We start from the raw sequence: 21,137 nt of genomic DNA, 5'->3' as shown, positions 1-21,137 counted from the left end.
CAACATATTCTTCAACTCACTGTAGAAAAACAAAATCAGAATACTTGCATTTAAAGTTTGGGGATCTTCTTCTTTCATCTTTCAATAATTAAATCGACAAAATGTACTAAATTATACTAAAATAAAGTAATAGTTTTTATTTAAAGGAACTACTGCAACATAGGGTTTTAATAGAGTGACTATCAGTTTTGTATGAATGGGAGAGGACTAAATAGAATCATAGAACCATAGAATCATAGAATCATATAATCGATTGGGTTGGAAAAGACCTCAGAGATTATCGAGTCCAACCCTTGTCCAACTCTAGTTCATTTACTAGACCATGGCACCCAGCGCCACGTCCAATCTGTGTTTAAAAATCTCTAGGGATGGTGAATCCACCACCTCTCCGGGCAGCCCGTTCCAATGCCTGATTACTCTCTCTGTAAAGAATTTTTTTCTGATATCCAACTTAAATTTCCCCTGGCAGAGCTTAAGCCCGTGCCCCCTTGTCCTATTGCTGAGTGCCTGGGAGAAAACACCAGCTCCCACCTGGCTATAACTTCCCTTCAGGTAGTTATAGACAGTGATGAGGTCACCTCTGAGCCTCCTCTTCTCCAGGCTAAACAACCCCAGCTCCCTCAGCCTCTCCCCATAGGGCTTGTGCTCCAGTCCCTTCACCAGCCTTGTTGCACTTCTCTGGACCCACTCCGACACCTCAATACCCTTTCTGAACTGAGGGGCCCAGAACTGAACACAGTACTCAAGGTGTGGCCTCACCAATGCAGAGTACAGGGGAAGGATCACTTCCCTGGTCCTGCTGGTCACGCTATTTTTGATACAGGCCAGGATCCCATTGGCCTTCTTGGCCACCTGGGCACTGTTGACTCATGTTGAGCTTCCTGTCAATTAGTACCCCGAGGTCCCTTTCTGCCTGGCTGCTCTCCAGCCACTCTGTGCCCAGCCTGTAGCGCTGCAGGGGGGTTGTTGTGGCCAAAGTGCAGGACCCGGCACTTGGCCTTATTGAACTTCATCCCATTGGAATCAGCCCATCTCTCAAGTCTATCCAGATCCCACTGCAGAGACCTCCTGCCTTCCAGCAGGTCAACACTCCCTCCCAACTTGGTGTCATCAGCAAATTTCCTGATGATGGACTCAATCCCCTCATCTAAATCATCAATAAAGATGTTAAACAGGACTGGACCCATACAGACCCCTGGGGAACACCACTGGTGACTGGCCGCCAGCTGGATGCAGCTCCGTTCACCAGCACTCTCTGGGCCCGACCCTCCAGCCAGCTCTTAATCCAGGAGAGGGTACACTTGTCCAGGCCATGGGCTACCAGCTTTTTCAGGAGTATATTATGGGAGACAGTATCAAAGGCCTTGCTGAAGTCCAGATAGACCACATCCACAGCCTTCCCCTCATCCACCAGGTGGGTCACCTGATCGTAGAATGAGATCAGGTTGGTCAGACAGGACCTGCCCCTCCTAAACCCATGCTGGCTGGGTCTAATCCCTTGTCCACCCTGAAGGTGCTGTGTGATTGCACTCAGGATGAACTGCTCCATAACCCTGCCAGGCACAGAGGTCAGGCTGACAGGCCTGTAGTTGCCAGGGTCCTGCTTGCAGCCCTTTTTGTGGATTGGGGTGACATTGGCCAACCTCCAATCATCTGGGACCTCCCCAGAGAGCCAGGACTGTTGGAAGATGATGGAGAGCAGTTTGGCAAGCTCTTCTGCCAGCTCCTTCATCACCCTGGGATGGATCCCATCTGGTCCCATAGACTTGTTAGGATCCAGCTGGCTCAGTAAGTCGGTCACTATTTCCTCCTGGAATACAGGAGGGGTATTCAGCTCCCTCTCCCTGTCCACCAGCTCCAGAGGCCAGTTGTCTTGAGGGCCACCTGTCTTACTGGTGAAAACTGAGGCAAAGTAGGTGTTAAGTACCTCAGCTTTCTCCTCATCTTCCTTAACGATATTTCCCTCCAAGTCCAACAGAGAATGGAGGTTTTCCTTGCCCCTCCTTTTGTTATTAATGTATTTATAAAAGGACTTTTTGTTATCCCTAACTGAAATAGCCAAATTTACTTCAAATTCCACTTTTCTTTCCCTAATGTTTTTCCTGCATGACCTAGCTCTATCTGTAAATTCTTTGTAAGTAGCCAGCCCTTTTTTCCATAGTCTGTAAACATTCTTTTTATCCCTGATTTCTTGCAGAATCTCCCTATTTAACCAAGCTGGCCGTCTTCCCCTCTGGCTGGCCTTTCGGCACACTGGGACAGCCTGTTGCTGTGCACTCAAAATCTCCCTCTTAAAATATGTCCATCCCTCCTGGACCCCCTTACCTTTAAGGGTTGTTTCCCAGGGTATGCTCTGAATCAGTTCTTTGAATAGGCCAAAGTCTGCCCTCCGGAAGTCTAAGGTAGAGGTTTTAATGGTGGCTCTCCTTACATCCCTGAGGACTGAAAATTCTATTATTTCATGGTCACTATGCCCCAAGCAGCCTCCAACCACTACATCATCTACCAGCCCCTCTCTGTTTGTAAACAGTAGGTCTAGCAGGGCCTTCCCCCTGGTAGGCTCATTTACCAGTTGATGAAGGAAATTGTCCTCTATACACTCCAGGAACCTCCTTGACTGCCTCTTCTCTGCAGTATGAAGCTCCCAGCAGGTATCTGGCAGGTTAAAGTCACCCACAAGAACAAGGGCTGGAGATTTTGAGACATCTGCCAGCTGCTTGTAGAATAATTCATCCCCTTCATCCTCCTGGTTGGGCGGTCTGTAGCAGACACCCACAAGGGTGTCAGCCTTGTTGGCCTTGCCCCTGATTCTGGCCCACAGGCACTCAACCTTGTCACTGCTGACCTCAACTTCAACAGAGTCAAGAGACTCTCTAACATATAAAGCCACCCCTCCACCTCTCCTTCCCTGCTTGTCTTTTCTGAAGAGCTTGTAGCCCCCATAGCAGCACTCCAGTAATGTGAGTCATCCCACCACGTTTCTGTGACAGCAACTATGTCATAGTTTTCCTGCTGCACTATGGCTTCCAGCTCCTCTTGTTTGTTTCCCATACTGCGTGCATTGGTGTACATGCACTTCAGCTGGGCCATTGATTTCATTCTCAACTCGGGCTCTATGCCCTTAGGCTTATCTCTGGAGAGCCCAGTTGCCATCCCTTCCCCCTTCAAACCTAGTTTAAAGCCCTCCTAACTAACCCTGCCAACTTATGGGCTACAGTTCTTTTGCCCTTCCTAGATAAATGAAGCCCATCTGCTTTGATAAGACTGGGCAACACAGAGTTTGCGCCATGATCAAAAAACCCAAAATATTGACGATAGCACCATCCCCTAAGCCACCTATTGGTAAGCTGGGCTTTCCTAAACCTCTCCTCATTCATCCCAGCTAGCACAGGAACTGAGGCAATTACTACCTGTGCTCCTGTCCCATGAAGAGATCGGGTCAGTGCCTTGAAATCTTTTTTAATTACTCTGGTACTCCTTTTATTAATGTCATCACTTCCAACCTGGACAACCAACAGTGGGTAACAGTCTGAGGGTTGGATAAGTTTAGGAAGTCTTTTGGTAATATCCCTCACCCTGGCTCCAGGAAGGCAGCAAACTTCCCTGTGGGACGGGTCTGGCCGACATAGAGGGCCCTCAGTTCCCCTCAGAAGGGAGTCACCAATTACAACAACCCTTCTCTTTTTCCTCTTACCTGTAGTCGTAACCCGTCCAGTAGGCTGGGGGTAACCAGAAGATCTTGTAGATAGATCCTCCTCCTGATTGTCCTCCAACAGACTGTCCGAGTCCAGGGCCATATACCTGTTTTTTGAGGGCACCCTGGCAGGTGAAAGGGGTCGAGAGGGGGTGTTTTTGCCTCTACGACCAGGCACCTGTTTCCATTCATCCCCAGCCCTATGGTTTGTTCCGTCTGCCTGATGGCAGGAGGGGCTGGGCTTCACCACCTCCTGCTGGGCTTCCTTAGGAGTGGAAAGGGTGTGACTCCACCAGTCAATTTCCCTTTCACTCTCCCTTATGTTTCTGAGCCTATCCACCTCTTCCTTTAGCTCTGCCACCAGACACAGCAAATCGTTCACCTGCTCACATAGTATGCAGGCGCTTCTCATACTGTCCTCTGGTAGTAGGTCCAGGCTCAGATAGTCTATGCAGCCGGAGACCTGAGTGGCTGCGTCCTTTTTAGGGGGTTCTGTCTGTATTGACACCCCTCTACTGGTAACAGGAGCAACAGCTTTCGTTTTTCTGGGAGGCATGACTGCCTTAAGCTGTGGGGAAAGGTAGAAAGAGACAAACAAACAAACGAACAGAGGAGAAAAAAAAAAAAGGCTGCAGAAATACCTAGGCTTCTGCCCTGCCTGTTCGCCCTGCCTGTGCGAACTGCCGTGCAAACTGCCGTGCCACGCCCTCACTGACGTGCTACGCCCCTGTTTGCCCGCTCCTGTTCGCCGCGCTCCAGGTTGCTTGCACTCCCTAGAGATGTTTTTAAAGCCTTCTCACTCTTCTGCTAACGAGCAAGCCCTGTCTCCAACTCCCCTCTGAGTCACCTGCTGATAGCTGAAGAAGCAGCAAACAAAGCCTGCCAGGGAATGAGCCAAGCAGCTCCCTTCCCTCCCTCTCCTGCTAACGAGCAAGCCCCGCCTCCAACTCCCCTCTGAGTCACCTGCTGATAGCTGAAGGAGCAGCAAACAAAGCCTGCCAGGGCTTTGTAATATATCTTAAATAATATATCTTAAAAAAAGCATCGCTCTACAATGCATTACTCTAACTTCATACTGGTGTCATCACAGCAGCATAAAACTAGAGAAATTTGTTAAGTCTGCTCTTCAAAATTTACAGCCAAAGATGGAAATTCTGCTTTTTATCAGCACACTCAGCACACTCTGCACTCCAGAACCAAAAATCAAAATTAGACAGGAAAATGTCAATTTTGCCTGCTGTGATGATGAAAATAATTTAGGAATAATTTAAGAAGTATGACAAAACATGCCTGGCTGTGAACTCCTTCAAAAACTCTCCCCATCTACTTAAGAAAAGAATGTTACTGCAGAGGAGACATCAGCAGCATGAAGCCAAAAGTGTACTCAATATAGCAAATAAATATTAAAACAGAAAAAAAGGGACAAATTTTTAAGACACAGCAATGATCGACAGGCACAATTTGCCAATCATCACAGCTAAGATCTTCATCACAGAAATAATCTGTAATCAGGAGGAGAGCATTTCCTTTAAAACAAGCACCTGATCAAACACCAGTTTCCTGCTAATGGGAAACTCAAGCACTGAGGGCATGGGAGATGACTGCATAAACACACTTGTGGGGGTGACAGTGAGGGCATCCTTTAAGGAAAGCTGTCCTGTGACCAACAAGAGGCTTCAGTGTATGTGAGGTGAATTGGTTAACCAATAACGTCATGACATGTTGGATGTAAGAGGATATAAAAGGTGTGGATGTTACTGAGTAAGAACTAGATCTACTAGGAACTTCTATTGCTATGAACTACTACTACTAAACTGTCTGTGAAACTATCTTGAATAAAGTCTTGTAAGCCTTCTGATCTAAGCCTTCTGATGCCTGCTGTGCCTGAGCTCTTCGGACCGTGATCCACGCTGTCCCCTTACTCAGGATAAGGGGACCCCAATAAGTGGTGACCCCCGACACATTCCCTATACACACTGATGTCTATTCTCTATTGCTGCTGCTGACTTCAGTTGAACTGAGGCAGCATGAATATCTTTGAAGGAAGTTCTGGACGTTGCACCTTCTCTTCAGCAGGTCTCACTATAACAACTGCTCCATGAGTGAGATGGCCTGCAGGGAAACAGCTGAATTTTCACATTGGTTGCATAAAATTTCTGACTATAGTCCTCTACCATGTTTTTAATAGCAATGGAAAAACCTGATGGTATACAGCAGTTAAAAATCTGTCCCTATACTGCACAAATATATTCAATTTCAGTGGAATTCAGTATCCCCATTTTATATGTGGATTGCTGAGGCACTTTGTAGTTTCAGTGAAAAGTATTCTACAGAGGTAGGTTTGAGATCCACAAGACTCATTATTTTATCTGTTGATATGGATGACAAACTGAAGGACCAACATCTTCAGCTGATAATACTAGGCAAATCTTCAAATTAAACACTTAAGACTTGGAGCAGGCATCACAAAAATGGTGTGTAACTATCAATAAAATCTTACATACAACACTCATTCATAAAATAAATTCAGGATAATTTAGCTACAAGTCTGTAGCTAAGGACAGTCATAACACACACACAGCTAAGTTAAGCAGAGGTGGCAACGTGACTCCTACTAAATTTTAAGACTGGACTTTGAAAACTTAATAACAGTTTTGCATTGTTTCTCAGTCATGAAGTCATAAGAAAGTAAAACCCTTCATCTCTTTAATCTTTGAATTTAAGAAACAAAAAGACAGACACCAAAAAGTACCAGTGCTCTTCAAAAGGGAGGAAACAAAAGAAATAATATGACATGAAATTGGGAGATTAAGACTAGTGCTACCCAGGAACTTCAAAAGACTTTTCCCAAACTGAAGTTTATTGCAAGTTTTCGTCTTTACCTGATTTTTACTGATAAGCAGCTAGCTTGAAAGTAGATAGAAAGACACTTTATAATAAACATTATAAACAGCATTCAGGTTTCCAAAACCCTGTTTCAGAACTCCCTTGGTGCAAAAGGTAAATGTGGTGTTGTGCTCTGTCTCTGGGAAATTTGTGGGCACAGAGCTGCAGTAAAAATGCACACTAGTCCTTGACCACTTTTATCAATTCACTGCTGACTGGCTCTTTTATCTAGCAGAAGAACTTAAAGCAAGATCCAATGGTGGCAAGATCAGGTCAGTCAAATTTTAATTACAGATAAAGCAGACATTGTTATTAACAATAACAAAGACCCCAGAAGTTATCTGTCATTTCAGGCCTTGAAATCAAAACCAGACCCTGTTCCAAAAGCTCTTTTACATATTGGGGAAAAATTACGCTTTGTATTACACAGGAAGTTACACCAAATAAGCACGGTACTCTTTTACAACTTTAAAAGATGTTATTTTTCATGTAGGAAGAGAACAAAAGTTTCAGATGTTTTTAACATTCTCAAAATATAACTTCTTTCAACCTTTATCATTTACACTTCCTTGGTAGAAGAATAGGAAGAAACTTATTTAAAAAATCCACAGGAAGTGTACCTAAAAACTGTAAAATAAAATTCCTGCTAACAAAGCTGAGTGAGTGAAATAATAAGACTCTGTTGTACTGTACCTGGCTACTAAAATAAGCCTCAGTAGGTCTAAAACTGTGTCTTTACCATAAATTTCATTATTTGCATTCTCTTGACCTTTGTCTGTGATGGCATCATAAAATATAAGATGGTTCACAATTTGTTGTGACAATGCCCACAAGTGCAATGCTCTGTTTGTGACCTCTATCACTGCAGGAACGATTAGTTGATCAGAAAACAAGAAGAAACTGTAAGATTCTTTCTGTTTAAGCTGTATTCCTCCTTATTTTGCGTTCTTCCAATATGTGAAAGCACTTTTCTGCGACAACTTACACACACAGAGCATGTCAGTTCTCTTCTTTTTGTCATAACCACCACAGCATGTACGTGTTTCAGAGTATTTCTGTAGGTTCATTAGCCTTTAGAAGAGGGAATTTAGCACATCAACATTACATACACACCCATTAGCAAGAAGGCCAGTTTCTGAGAAAACCACTTTCAGAGCTTTTCCCATATGGCTTCAAACAGGCACTCAAGACATGGAATTGACAGCTCTGTCAAGAATTTTAGGTACATAATTTCACTTGCTGCATTCCCACACATCATTATATTAAGAAATGGTGTCTGAAAGCTATAAAAAACTTCTCCTGCTTGGCAACAGAGGAGTCCTATCTTTTTCATTACATGTATTTTAAGGATACCCTGAATAGTTTTCCAAAACAAGAAAGCTATGAGGAAATTAGCTTGATCTGCCTTTAGAACAGAGATTTGTACAGAATACAAAAAAAAAAAATTGAAGAGAACATAATATAGGGGGAAAGGCAAATGCAGAAAAGCAGTAGAATTGATGAAAAATTGGCATAACAATTTAGAGTGAACCCTACTAAAAATCGAGCTCTTTGCAGAGAGGACAAAGTACACTCTAATCTGATCAATGTGTCCTCATTTCTAAACTGATACATTACCAAGCAAAGGCTTAGAAACTGGATCAGACTGATATCACACTATTATCACTGGGCCATCATTCTAGAGGTCAAATTAAGAATGCATTCAAAGGAAAAAAATATACAAATACCATCGTTCTGATTGACTAGGATTAGCAGAAAGCTAATAGTAATAAACAGTTGAATTTTAGTTTACAGTTTTTACTCATTTCTTAAGTCAGTAACAACTCCATCTACTAAGCAGCCTGCATAAAAAAGGACCTATGTTCAAAAAAGAACAGTTTTCCTCACACAATAAGAGGTAGCATTTGATATGCTGTAGAAAACTGCCCCTCATCAGTACTCTAGGAAATACTTGCTCTGTTGCTGTAACAAACTCAATCTGACTTGTCATCCTAATGAAGATATCAACAAGCACATTACCACCTATACCTCTCGAACTGACAGACTCAGAACTCAGAATACTAGATTTTAACAACTTGCACTTTGCAGGCAAAAAAAGAATCTGGTTAATACATATCAATATAGGTAAACTATCTGTAAGAAATTACTTCTCATAATAACTAAGAGTCTTGACTCCAAATCTGAGCACTTCTGCAAGCTAAAAGATATACAGGCCTATAATCTCAAAAATGACAGGAAGTACAATTTTTTAGTAATATTATGAAATAATAAACCAGGACACTCAGATACTGTGTTTTGACCAAAAGTCAATCCATCCCACAGGTTTCAATGTTTGCTTAATGTGCAAACCATATGTTTAATTAAAAAAATTGAACTGTCTGCCATTTTTACTACCTTAAAACAGAAATGAAAGATTACTGTCTGGTCGTTCTTGCGTACACCACATCACAGGCCTAGTGACAGCATTTCAATACTTCCAAAACAAACAACTTAGAAGTACCAGGTGTCAGGAGAGACTCAGAATTATTTTGCCACATGGATTTTAGTAAAACAAGAGACAAAATTCCAAATAGATCTTTCTTAGTTACCTTGTAAATTCTGTCTTGTACGCAGTTTCCCTGCACACTCTCCCATGTTGGAATTAACTATGAAGACTTCAGTAGTGCTAATCATGACCTTGATTCTGCACTTGGATCCACATGAGCAATCCCATACAGACACCCATTAAAGCTTCTTCAAATAAAATTCAGAGTTGCTAAATGTACAGAGTCCATGGTAAGCAGAAGTACAAAAAAATCACACATAAACTGAATTTTAAATTAGTATGTAGTGCTGCACACCATCTGAATAGGACAGTAAAAGTTCCTCCCAAATATGCAGTGATAACCAGAAAGCCTGATTGTATTTCTAAAAGAATATGAAAGGGAGAAAACCTCAACAACCAAGTAGACTCATAGAATGGTTTGGATTGGAAGGGACCTTTGAAAATCATCTAGTCCAACTTTCCTGCCATGGGCTGGAACATCTTTCAGGAGATCATATTGATCAATGCCCCATCCAACCTGACTCCCAACACTTCCAATGATGTGGCATCTCTGAGCAGCTTGCTCCAATGTCCAACCACTCTCACTGAGTATTTCTTCCTTATATCCAGTCTAAATCCATCCTTCTGTAGTTTAAAACTGCTCCCCCTTTTCCCATCATTACATGCCCTGGTAAAAATTCTCTCCCCATCTTTCGTGTAAGCCCTCTTCTGAGTACTGAATGGCTACAATAATGTCTCTCTGGAGCCTTCTTTTCTCCAAGCTGAACAACCCCAACTCCCTCAGTCCATCTTCCCAGCAATGGTGTTCCTGCCCTTGTATGACTTCAATGGTCCTCCTGTGGACCTGTTCCAATATGTCTGTGCCTGTCTTGTGGTGGGGGTCCCACAGCTGGATGTAATATTCCAGGTCAGGGCTCACATCAAATTTTTCATCCACTAGCACCTTCAAGTTTTTTTTTTTCTGCAGGGCTGCTCTCAATACACTTACTTGCCAGTCTGTGTTGATACAAGGGGATACTCTGACCCAAGAGCAGGACCTTGCACTTGTCATCATGAACCTCATGAAGTTCACATGGACCCTCCTCTCTAGCCTGTTAAGGTCTGTTTTGATGACATCCCTTCCCTCTACCTTAACAACTGCACCACTCACCTTGATGTGATGATCCACAATATTGCTGACAGTGCACACAATCTCAATATGCCATAATGTTGTGTGGGTCCCAATCCCAGCCTCTGATGGAGACTTTTATTAAAAAGTCACCATATAAAGTATTAATATTCCAGTAAGTCTATTTCATACCCTATTCCCATTAGTTTCTTCCAAAATCCAGCAGAAATATGTCAGAGATGGATAGCATGAAGGATGAGAAGCAGGAACCTTCCATGGAATGGGAGTGAGAAATCACACACTATGCTGTTTAAAATAAAAACCAGCAAAACTGGACTCCTATTTAGAATTTCTCACAATGAAAAAGGGGATATACATTAAAAATCATGAGATAATGGATATACTGGTTTTAAAAAACATACCAGTTTTCCCTCAAGTGGTAGAAAACCAGAAATCACAGTACACAGACTTAAACCTCCAGGTTCAGTATCATCTTTAATGGTGCAAGACATCTTCTAAGGCACGATGTGAGGCATAAGTTTTCATTGAAGAGGCTAACTAGAGGGTTCCACCTCTATGCTTTCATCCAAGGTGCCAAAGATGGGGCACCCAATGAATAGATTTTCTGATCCAGTGCTGTTAACTCCCATATTCCTGGAATCTGAATCCCATACAAAACTACAAGATACACCTAACCAAAAAAAGACTCATTATGAATCCAATGTCAACCATAAACAGTCTTTAAAACCCTATACAAACAAACAAAAAAAATCCAAACATCCCCACCAAGCATCAATCTTCAATGTTCCTAAGGAAAGCAAGTGTCATTCCTCTCTTCAAAAAGGGTAAGAAGTAGGACCCCCCCATGAACTAATGGCCAGCCAGCCTCGTCTCAGTCTCTGGCAAGAAAATGGAACAACTAATCCTGGAAACCATTTCCAGGCATGTGAAAAACAAGGCCATTTGCTGTAGTCAGCACAGATTCACAATGGGGAAGGAAGTTACACTTGACCAACTACTAATAAACTTCCACAATTAAATCATTGGCTTGGTAGACAAGGTAAAAGCAGTAGAGAGGGTTTGCCTTGACATCAGGGAGGCCTTTGACACTGTGTTCCATAAGATCCTCATAGACAAGCTGGTGGAGTATGCTGGCAATGCAGACAGAGAGATGGGCTGAAAACAGGCTGAGTGGACAGGCCCAGAGGGTGGTAAACAGAGAACAAAGTCTAGCTGGAGACTAGTAACTAGAGCATACCCTATGGGCAAAACTGGGTCCAGTCTTGCTCAACATCTTCACCTGCGATGCCCAATGATGGGGCACCCTCAGCAACTTTGCAGATGACACAAAATCAGGAGGCATGGCTGATACCCCAAAGGGTTGTGCTACAATCCAGAGGGATCTGGACAGGTTGGAGAAATTGTCTGACAGGAATCCCATGAAGTTCAACAAGGGAAAAAGCAAAGTCCTGCACCTGGAGATGAACAGCCCCAAGCACCAATACAGGCTTGATGCTGTATTGCTGGAAAAGAGCTTTGTGAAGAAGAACCTGAGGCTCCTGGTGGGCATCAAGCCATGCTGGGCTGCATTAGGAGGAGTATTGTCCACAGGCTGAGTGAGGAAAGTTCTCCTTCCCCTGTACTCAACAAAGATGAGGCCACAGCTGTAGCAGAACCAGTGCTGGGCTCCCCAGTACAAGAGAGTCACAGATATACCAGCAAGAGTCCAGCAAAGGTCACAAAGATGATGAAAAGACTGGAACGCTGTACACATGAGGAAAGGCCAAGAGAGCTTCACAGCTTGGAAAGTAGGTTTAACAACATATACCAATACCTGAAGGAAAGGGACAAAGAAGACTGAGCCAGACTCTATTCAGTGATACCCAGACAAGAGGCAATGGACAAAAGAGAAGCACAGGAGGCTCTGCCTGAATGTAGGAAAACACTCAGGCACTCCGAGGGGGACCAAGCACCGATACAGGTTGCCCAGGGAGGTGATGGAGCCTTCATCCTCAGAGATGTTTAGATGCTGCCTAGACACAGTCCTGAGCAACCTCACTTGAACAGAGGGCTTGGATCAGATGTACTCCAGAGATTCCTCCCAGCTTCAACCATTCTGCAATTATGTTACTGGCACTCGTGATAACACAAATGTCACATTCTTTTTCTGTATCTAATACTGCTTCTGGAAGTGAAGTGAACAATGCAAAATGAGAACTCATATAGGGCCATGTAAACAAATACCAATCTAGAGGGCATATTTATAGCATCAATAGTTTTACATGTTATACTCATCTATACATGTTGCACAGACCTTTATTAATTCAATACACATCTCTTTTTACAAAGAAGGACATTAGTATAATCTCTAACTACATATAAAAAAGCAATCAGTCTTGTGTAAGTATTTTTCAGGCCTCTGACTTCTTTTAATTTTAATTGAAGAGATGATGATGAACATCATCAAAAGTTGGCTACTATGACAACACACCACAAGTAAGAAAACATTTTGTCCAGTATTTCTGAAAGTACAAAATGATAACACATCCAATACCTGCCAATATGCAGTTACATATAGACTGTTGAAGGAAATAATGCAGTAATCTACTGCACTTGTAAGACATTACATAGAGATTCACAAGATTATAAGGAGATAGCAAGTTGTTCCTCAATTGCACTGCAATTCTTAATATATTTTATTTCTGTGTGCCTTGTTATCAGAGTAAGTATTTTCTTAAACAACTAGTGTGGTGAACTTAATCTTTGCGTTTAAGGAAAAGTTCTCATGAAGTTTTCACTCAACTGACGTCTGTATGATTAATACTTCAGAGACTTTCAAAACAAACTGACAAAACAAATTCAAGTTCAAACTCAAATTATGGATGAATATCTACACTCAAACTGATACTCAGCTTATCTGTTTAAGCATATGTAGAGGCACACATACTTAAATCTGCTTTCACACTAAGAACAGGTAAATTGCACTATGATATTTTTGCAGTTGCTTTCTGGAAGCTTATTTACAAACAACAGTTTAAAACTGCTTTACATGGGAAGCAATATAGTAGGAAAACACCACTGCATTAGAAGACAGTGCTGAAGTTATAAAGAACTTCCAAAACTATAACATACACCAGAAACATTGAATGTTGCTGGGCTCACAAAATTCCAGACAGGCAACAGACCAATGTCATTCGAAACTGAGTCACAGAAGGACCACGGGTGCATAAGGTACAAGCTCCAAATGAAAGAGGATGAAAGGTGTATTTATTAGTTTCTAATATGCTGAAAACCTGGCAGTAAAATATGCATTAATGCATAGTCTGCCTGAGGAAAACTTTTAAAGACAGCTGCTTTGTATGCTGTCTTCAGAACTGCCTCCCATTCTGCACACATACATTGCAGTTTGATACGTTAACTTCATAATCTTTTGTGATTTTACTTGATTTTCAAAGTGCTCACCTCCCTCAATGGACAGTCACAGCTGCCCATATATTTACTGTATTGCTGATCATTTTAACTTTGAGACTTGTACACTTGGCGGCACTGGTAACATTATCTCAAAAAACAGAAGACCAAAGTATATTGCTCAACTCAATTTTTTTGGTGTACTTATACTAACAGTAACTCACTCATGAGTTGCAATAATTTGTACATCAGAATTCTACAAGTTCTGTGTCTAAAATTACAGTTTTACAAAGGATCAAGTTTAAATATTTTAAAAATGGTCAACTTCGATGCAATTCTGAGTATCTTTAGTCTGTTCCATAGACATATCTTGTCTTCTCAAAAAGTGAATTTTACACCTAAGTCTAGGTTTATTTAGGTGTAGACATTGCAGGATAAATTATGTTATTCTATTTCTATCAGTGTATCATGTGTGCTTAATATATACAATTTCTTTTCTATGTCACAACCAAACCATAAAGTAATAAACGAAATCCAGATATACAGCAATGATAAAGTACGAAAATTTGAGTCAGTGTTCCACAATTCTTTCCAAACATTTGGTCCTGGCTGACACTGATGTGTTTGTTCTACATGCAATTCCTTATGCATTTGAAGCGTTATTATGTATCAGCAAAAGGATGTTATATACCTTCCTGGATGTAGACGTGTATGGCTAAAGATACAATGAGACTTCACAGCATGTAGCAAGTTTCAGCCTAGTGATAGCCACAGAGTTACTATGACACTATTGAAAAGTATCTCAAAACTGCAACAAGTATCTCACAAAATGTACAATATGATCAGCTTACAACATTAAATGGCCCGAGCTCAGGTAAAAGTAACAAGAACCAACAGGCTAATGAGTGAAACCACCACGAATGTTCATGAGCACATTTTACTGTTGCCCTATTGCAAACACCCCCAAATGCAGGTTGCATTACTTTGCACTGCTCACAAGGCACATACAGCCAGGTTTAAACAGTTGCAGCAGCTCAGCTAACATGTAATATGTCTTTAAAACAGTGGAACTCCATGGTCCATTTATCTAGACCCTAAGAAGTACCCTGGCTTCTCACAAACTGTATCTTAAACTCCCTTCTCACAAACTTTGTATAAAACTTTATTCTCTCTCAGGAAACAAACAAAAAAAAAACAAAAACCCACCAAACGAATATAAAAAACATTACCTTCTGAGGGGTCAAAACCCTCTGCCTGAACTTTTCAATCGTATCTTGACCTGCAGCCGCCCATGCCGTAGCAAATGCTTCAGCTTTGTCTTGATCCAGGTGAATGCTTTGTAGCTGCTGCTGCAATGAAGCAGGCTTCAAATTATGATAGACTGCCTGTTGAAAAGAAAAATAACTGCTGTTGCTGAGTACTGTTCTACAAGTCATTCCAGATATGTTCTACTATAGATGGCCACCATGTTTACAGATTTTTATCAGCACCTCTACTCAGGGACTACAAGCATCCTGTTCACCTTAATCTTCTAACTGGGAAGACAGAAAAGCATACCAATCTCAAAATGCAACATTACAAGTAACTCTTCTCAAGATAGACAAGTTATGAAAAAACACATATATAAGTCAAATCTGAGTATATGTACCAATTTCCATTGTACATAATGCCAAAGCAGCTATCACTGAAAAAAGCCTGGGCTTGGAAGCCAATTGTGATAGTGAAAAAAGGACAACAACTTTTCCAAACTCACACTATTCATGAACTACAAGGTAATACTCTGAAAAGACATGAGCACTTTGCAAAAGCTGAATGAGCTAGATATTACCTCCCTGTTAGCATCAATGTTTTGGTTTACATTCTACACAGTATGCTGGTCTCCACTTTCAAAACAGCACTTCGTCACCACCAGGTCTGGGAAAAAAATAACATTATGTGGCAAAGACCATACAGTCTTTTTATCTATAATGTGCCCATAGACCAAAGGCCTGCTAAAAAACATGCTCTGACAGAACAAGCAGCTGATTTAAGCACAGCTATCAGCAGGAACACAAAGAGCTTACATACACCACGTAGTCCATGTGGGACTCTTTTTTTGGTAGATATTAATACTCTTCCCTTTCTTCTTTTTAAATGCAAAAGAAGTAAGTCTTAGAGAAGAATTACCTTCTTTTTCTGTTGCTCTTCAATAATTACAATACAAATTAAGCAGATGAAATTATGACCAGGCAATAAACAGGCAATTCTGATGTCTGGCTGAGATGAAAATTCAAAATTCCAGTCTCAAGGTGATGTCAGGTTTCATTTTCAATTTTTGGTGGATAGGAGCAATGGGGGGGGACTACGTGGATAGGAGCCACGGTTTGTTTCCTTTCTAATGAAGTGGAATGTGTTAACTAAGTGTACTGATTAAAAACTTACAGGTGGAAGATTCAAATCCCACAACAGGCCATCACTACCACCTGCACTCGGCACAGACTATCCTTTCCATACTTAAATGAAATGGATGGAAAACATCATCAGTCTGACAATTTTTAAGAGAGTTACCATATTTACCTGCTAATACAATGAGTTCCCAATCTTAGCAGAGGAAGACTGCAGAATTAGATAACCTTCTCTGTTTGCAAAGTATTTAGCTCTACATCGTGCAGTCATCCACCCATCCAAAAGCTAGAGCTGCATGAGGTGTGTCTGTTCACCTCAGTACAGGCTGCTTCTGGGCATCAAGGGTTTCCATCACTGACTCTAAAGACAACGTATGTAGAGCTAAATGATATTATGCAATCTTTTCCTTAAAAGAAATTAACTTTTTTACAATGCATAAGAGGGAAGACTGTATCTCCTAATTACCATCACTTCTCTTGGAGTCATGCAGACCTGCCCTCAACCATTAACATTTACATTAGCTGGAAAACCACTCCACGAAGGACGCAAGTCTCATCCTCATCAGGAAGGCATGAAAACAACAGCAGTAAGATCATGATCCCAAAACACACATAATATACCACAGATATATGTTTTCACCAATTCATTTTTCATTTGACTTTCATATTTTTGAAATCTAAAGTGGGATGGAAAACTACGTTTATCAATGCATAATGATGAAAACAAAATACCTGTTCCAAAATGAAGGCTATAGTTTCAAGAACCAGATGAAGATCCTGCTTTTCCAATGAAAAAGCTATTTGAAGTTTTTCTTCTTCCTCTTCACTGAAGGTACTTTCAGCCTGAAGCACAAAAATGGTTAGTTCTGACACTTCAAGGATCAAGAACGAACTTGTTAAAATAAAAACATGGTGTCCATCCAGTTGTTTCTAAATAGAAATAGTGAAGTAAAGCTCTTTTCCAACAGAAAAATACAGCTCAATTCCTCTCACTGAAAACCAAAATTAAAAGCCAACAGTACCACAGGATTATTTGAAATACAACAGAAGAAAATCCTTTCTCTTTGCACCTGAGAGACACTAAAGAAATATTCTTTTTTCAATTATCAGATCATTTTCAAAAACTTTTTATAAATAAGACAAATACTAACTGTATTAAGTCAGAGCAAAAAGAAAACAAAAGGCAAAACTGTAGTGAAATTAGTTGTGTATTCTTCATCCACTCTGGATATCCTTCTAAAAACCACTCATGCTGTTATAAAGGAAATAAAGGCCTAATGTACATTTATTCTGAAAGTCAGATATGAGTCTGTAGACTACACTATTATTGGAGACTATTGAGAATGTGCTGTACCTTTAAAATACAGCAGCATTTATGATACTAAAGAAAATTAAATAGTAATTTAAATGCTGATATTGTCTTCTTTTAAAATGTAATTACTAACAAAGCTATAATACAGACGATGACACCATATTTGGATCACTTAGTAATGCAAAGCTGCAGAGCTACACAAGAAAAACAATCCAGCTGTCAGAATAAAAAAATGAGGCAATTACACAAACATTTCAATGATGGCAACATTTGTGACAAGAGTATAAAAATGGAAAATTTATTTGAATCATTGGTTAGAAGGAAACACAGAGTGTCTGCTTGTTAAGGAGAGTGAGTTTATTTAAAGTTTGCAGCAATTTAACTTGCCCTAGACACTTTAGAAAGGTCAGATGAACTATTCATGAGGTTGAGTGGGCTAAATTACAAAGATCACTTCAGTGCATGTAAATGCTGATTAAAACTGTGAAGAGCTACTGAAGTCCTGTGGAGTAGTAAAAAAGAACAAACAAAAAAGTTTGTGACACTTTGCAGTTACCAATGAGTTAGTATCCATGCAAAACAACTGAGAAAACTCTCTGCAGTAATGGCAGCATCCAAACTAGTCATTTTCATAGGAAAAAAGATCAGCAAATGAATCCTTATAGTCTCAAAATTATAACCTTTAATACTTCTGTATTTTTTCTATGCTGCTCCTAATCTGTAATATTTGAACACTTAGTTTGTACGTATATGTGTACAGAAAACAAATTCTGTATTTCTTTTTATACTTTTTCTGGATGCAAAACAGGGGAATAAACAAAATCTGACAATGAAAGACAGTGAAATTAACAAAATAATTTCTGGTGTAAGATTTATCTTACAGTTTCCCCTGCAATATTTAGTGCAAAGTTTAGACTTAGTCTTCATTTGACATTTTGGCAATGAAACTGCCTACTGACATTACTTTTTATTTATTTTGCAATTAAAAACATCTTCTGTAAAGGCAACAAAAATATTTATTAAAAGCCCTTTAATAAAGGACTTTGTTTTTAACCTCAGTTCCACAGGTGGCTTTGGTTGATGGATATGCAGAAATGCAGAAAAATAAATGAAAATATGTATTTAATGTTTCCCTCTTGCTGTAAAATGTGGAATATAGAAAATTTTCCTAAGAAACCCTGTTCTTTGATGTTTGATCTTTGTATACTTTGAAACCTAAGCAACGAGAAAGGAGATCTAATCTGTGAAACAAGAGAGCAGCCAACAAGCTCTGAGTGATGCCGATGTGTAAGAACAACAAATGACTTGGCTGAATTGCTTTGTTAAGGTTTAGGCTTGACATGCTTCAATGATCCCAGACATCGAGGGGGAGGTTAACAAAGCTTGGGAAGAAAGATGCCCATTGACAGTGGATACAAAGAATGCAGAATTTACAGGCCTCAAGAACATCTCGCAGAACTCCCAAGATAAGGAAGAAAATAATAAAGCCAACTCAGCAACTGTGCTGAATCCACTCTGACTGGGTAAAAGGTAATTCTGTCAGGGGGAAAGCGTGACTACCGCCTCACAGCCACCGACCCAGAAACCACTGATCCAAAACAGGAGAAAGACAGAGCATGTGGAGTAATTAGCATGACAAATAAGGGAATCATTAATCAATAGAGGATAGGATATTAATTAATAAGAGAAATATGTAACTTGCAGCGAATGAACACGAATTCCTTTGTTGGCTAAAACGTATAAATACTAAAAACGTTTGGTTAGTTGGTATGCCTGATTTGTGGAATGCCACCAAGGCTGGCTTTGCACAACTCTGAAATACACAACCAGCTTTTCCCTCGAGTGCGCGGTTTCTGGCTTGTGCACACCAAGTACCGAACCCGAATGTTACAGACAACACCCGCGGGGGCACGAGCAGAGTTTGTGCAAAAAGCGAAGGAATTGTGTCCCGACTGCGCTCGGAGGCACCGCAGCTGGGAGGCCACGGGTTATTAATAAGCATCGCTCGCTCTCTCACTATTCACCTTCTCCCATTCGCTACGGGCTCTTATTCCACTGAAATGGTTCGGAAGAATTAGTGATGGCTGAAATTAAGACCTAGAACCCTCTAAAAGAGGAAATGTCTGGCTCCGCCCGCAGCCGCGCGGCCCCAGCACCAGCCGGGCCCAGCCCGGGCCCCGCGGGTTCCCCGCGCCCCGCCAACCTTCAGGTGCAGCTTCTGGAGAAGGCGGGACAGCAGCCGCGGGAATCGGCCCGGGTCCAAGGCGTTCAGCAGCGACACGGCCCTGCGGATGCTGCGCGGAAGGAGAAGGGGCGGTCAGAGGGACCCAGGGCCCGCCGCGCCCCGGCACCGCGGCAGGACCTGCCCCGCCCTGCACGGAGCTGCCCTGCCCTGCCCTGCCCTGCCCTGCACGGAGCTGCTCTGCCCGGGGCAGCCGCAGCGCGGCTACCTGTCGCTCTCCGGCACGACGGGAGCCGCCATGGCTGCGACGCGGGCCCGCCCCCGACGGCGGCCCGGCGGGGCCAAGCGCTGCCACTCCAAGCGCTGTTCACAAAGAGGGCAGCGAGAACCCACAGTCACGGTATCAATTAGGCTGGAAAAGACCCCTGGGATCAAGTCCAATCTGTGACCGAACACCACCGTGTCTACCAGACCATGGCACTGAGTCCCACCTTCAGCTCCTTAAACACCTCCAGTAACGGTGACTCCACCACATCCCTTTGATACCAAAATTCCCAGTAAATCCTGAACGGTAAAGAACTGCTCAAAGAGTTTTGCTCTGTTAAGCAGCTGGTATTTGTTTAACGCCAGCAGGGAAAGAGGTGTTAGCAGTGCATGACCCACTCCTCCTCCCGGGCTGGGTCAGCTTATGCTTTTTATACCTTACTCCACTGCATATGCAAAGCAATGGACTGGGGAAATTAGTACATATGCATAAAGTGGGAACTGTTCCTACATGTGCACATGGTTGTACCTGGGGCGGTGCTTTGCGCTGCGCCTGCGCAGTCAGTGCTGTCCTTGAGCAGGGGCCAAGTGGGCATTTCAGGGGCTCTTCCTCGCTTAAACTTCCATCCTCTCTGCTGGATGCTTGCTCTGTTCCATCGCTGCCCCCTGGAACGCCCCTAGCTTATCAGTTCTCTAACTGCTTTAGCTGAATTCTGATTGGATAACCTTGAATTAAGTTCTGTCTTAGCTTCTTTTAGGCCTTGTGGCATCTGGAAAAGAATACGTTTTCAGCTAGTGAATTCCATAGCTTGTACTTACATGTACAGTCAGAAAGCACCCACCCCCCAACCAAAACTTAAATCTTATAACTAAAATCCCCAATGTTAAAAAAATACTTAGGCTAAAGTGTCTTATTTATACAATTTCTTGCCAACAGTAACAGCAAAGTGTTCCAGAGGCTGCGGAGCCTGCAGCGGCTGGTGGCATTCCCATCTTCCCCAAATAACCTGTGCCCAGGTAAGACCCCCAAAGCACCACTCCATTCCACTGTTCTCCCCCCGGAAGGCACAGAGCACTCCGTGCCTTGTTCCAGGCCAAGTACGAGGCTGTCAAGCCACATAACTGAAGAGAACCATTAACTTTCAAGCTCCAAGCAGCACTGGATTGAGTTCATACTCTAAGGGTGATATCTCAAACAGATATATTGTCTATGAGACCTCTAATTTCCATCAGATTTGGCTGAAATTGAAAAACGTGTTTAAAGACAATGGGATGAGGAACAGGCAGCATGGCTGTTTAGCCTTGTCTCCCTGGGAAGCCAACAAAAATATTAATAACCTTAGAAATACTTTTG

General features: G+C 41.9%; 1 protein-coding gene across 2 annotated transcripts in view; it reads right to left on the bottom strand.

Moving 5' to 3' along the window:
• Positions 1-19,851, bottom strand: part of COMMD10 (COMM domain containing 10) — a 123,439-nt gene extending 103,588 nt beyond the window's left edge. For both annotated transcript variants that reach the window (XM_071580995.1, XM_071580996.1), the window contains exons 1-4: positions 19,788-19,851; positions 19,541-19,631; positions 16,758-16,868; positions 14,871-15,026 (exon numbers count right to left, since the gene is read on the bottom strand). In XM_071580995.1, the coding sequence (XP_071437096.1) occupies positions 14,871-15,026; positions 16,758-16,868; positions 19,541-19,631; positions 19,788-19,819 (390 nt within the window). In that variant the 5' untranslated portion in view covers positions 19,820-19,851. The remainder of the gene's footprint in view (positions 1-14,870; positions 15,027-16,757; positions 16,869-19,540; positions 19,632-19,787) is intronic.
• Between the last annotated feature and the right edge of the window lie 1,286 nt (positions 19,852-21,137).

The sequence above is a fragment of the Pithys albifrons genome, chromosome Z, assembly GCF_047495875.1.
Source record: "Pithys albifrons albifrons isolate INPA30051 chromosome Z, PitAlb_v1, whole genome shotgun sequence".
Taxonomy (NCBI): domain Eukaryota; kingdom Metazoa; phylum Chordata; class Aves; order Passeriformes; family Thamnophilidae; genus Pithys; species Pithys albifrons.
This window is presented reverse-complemented; position numbering and strand designations above follow the sequence as displayed.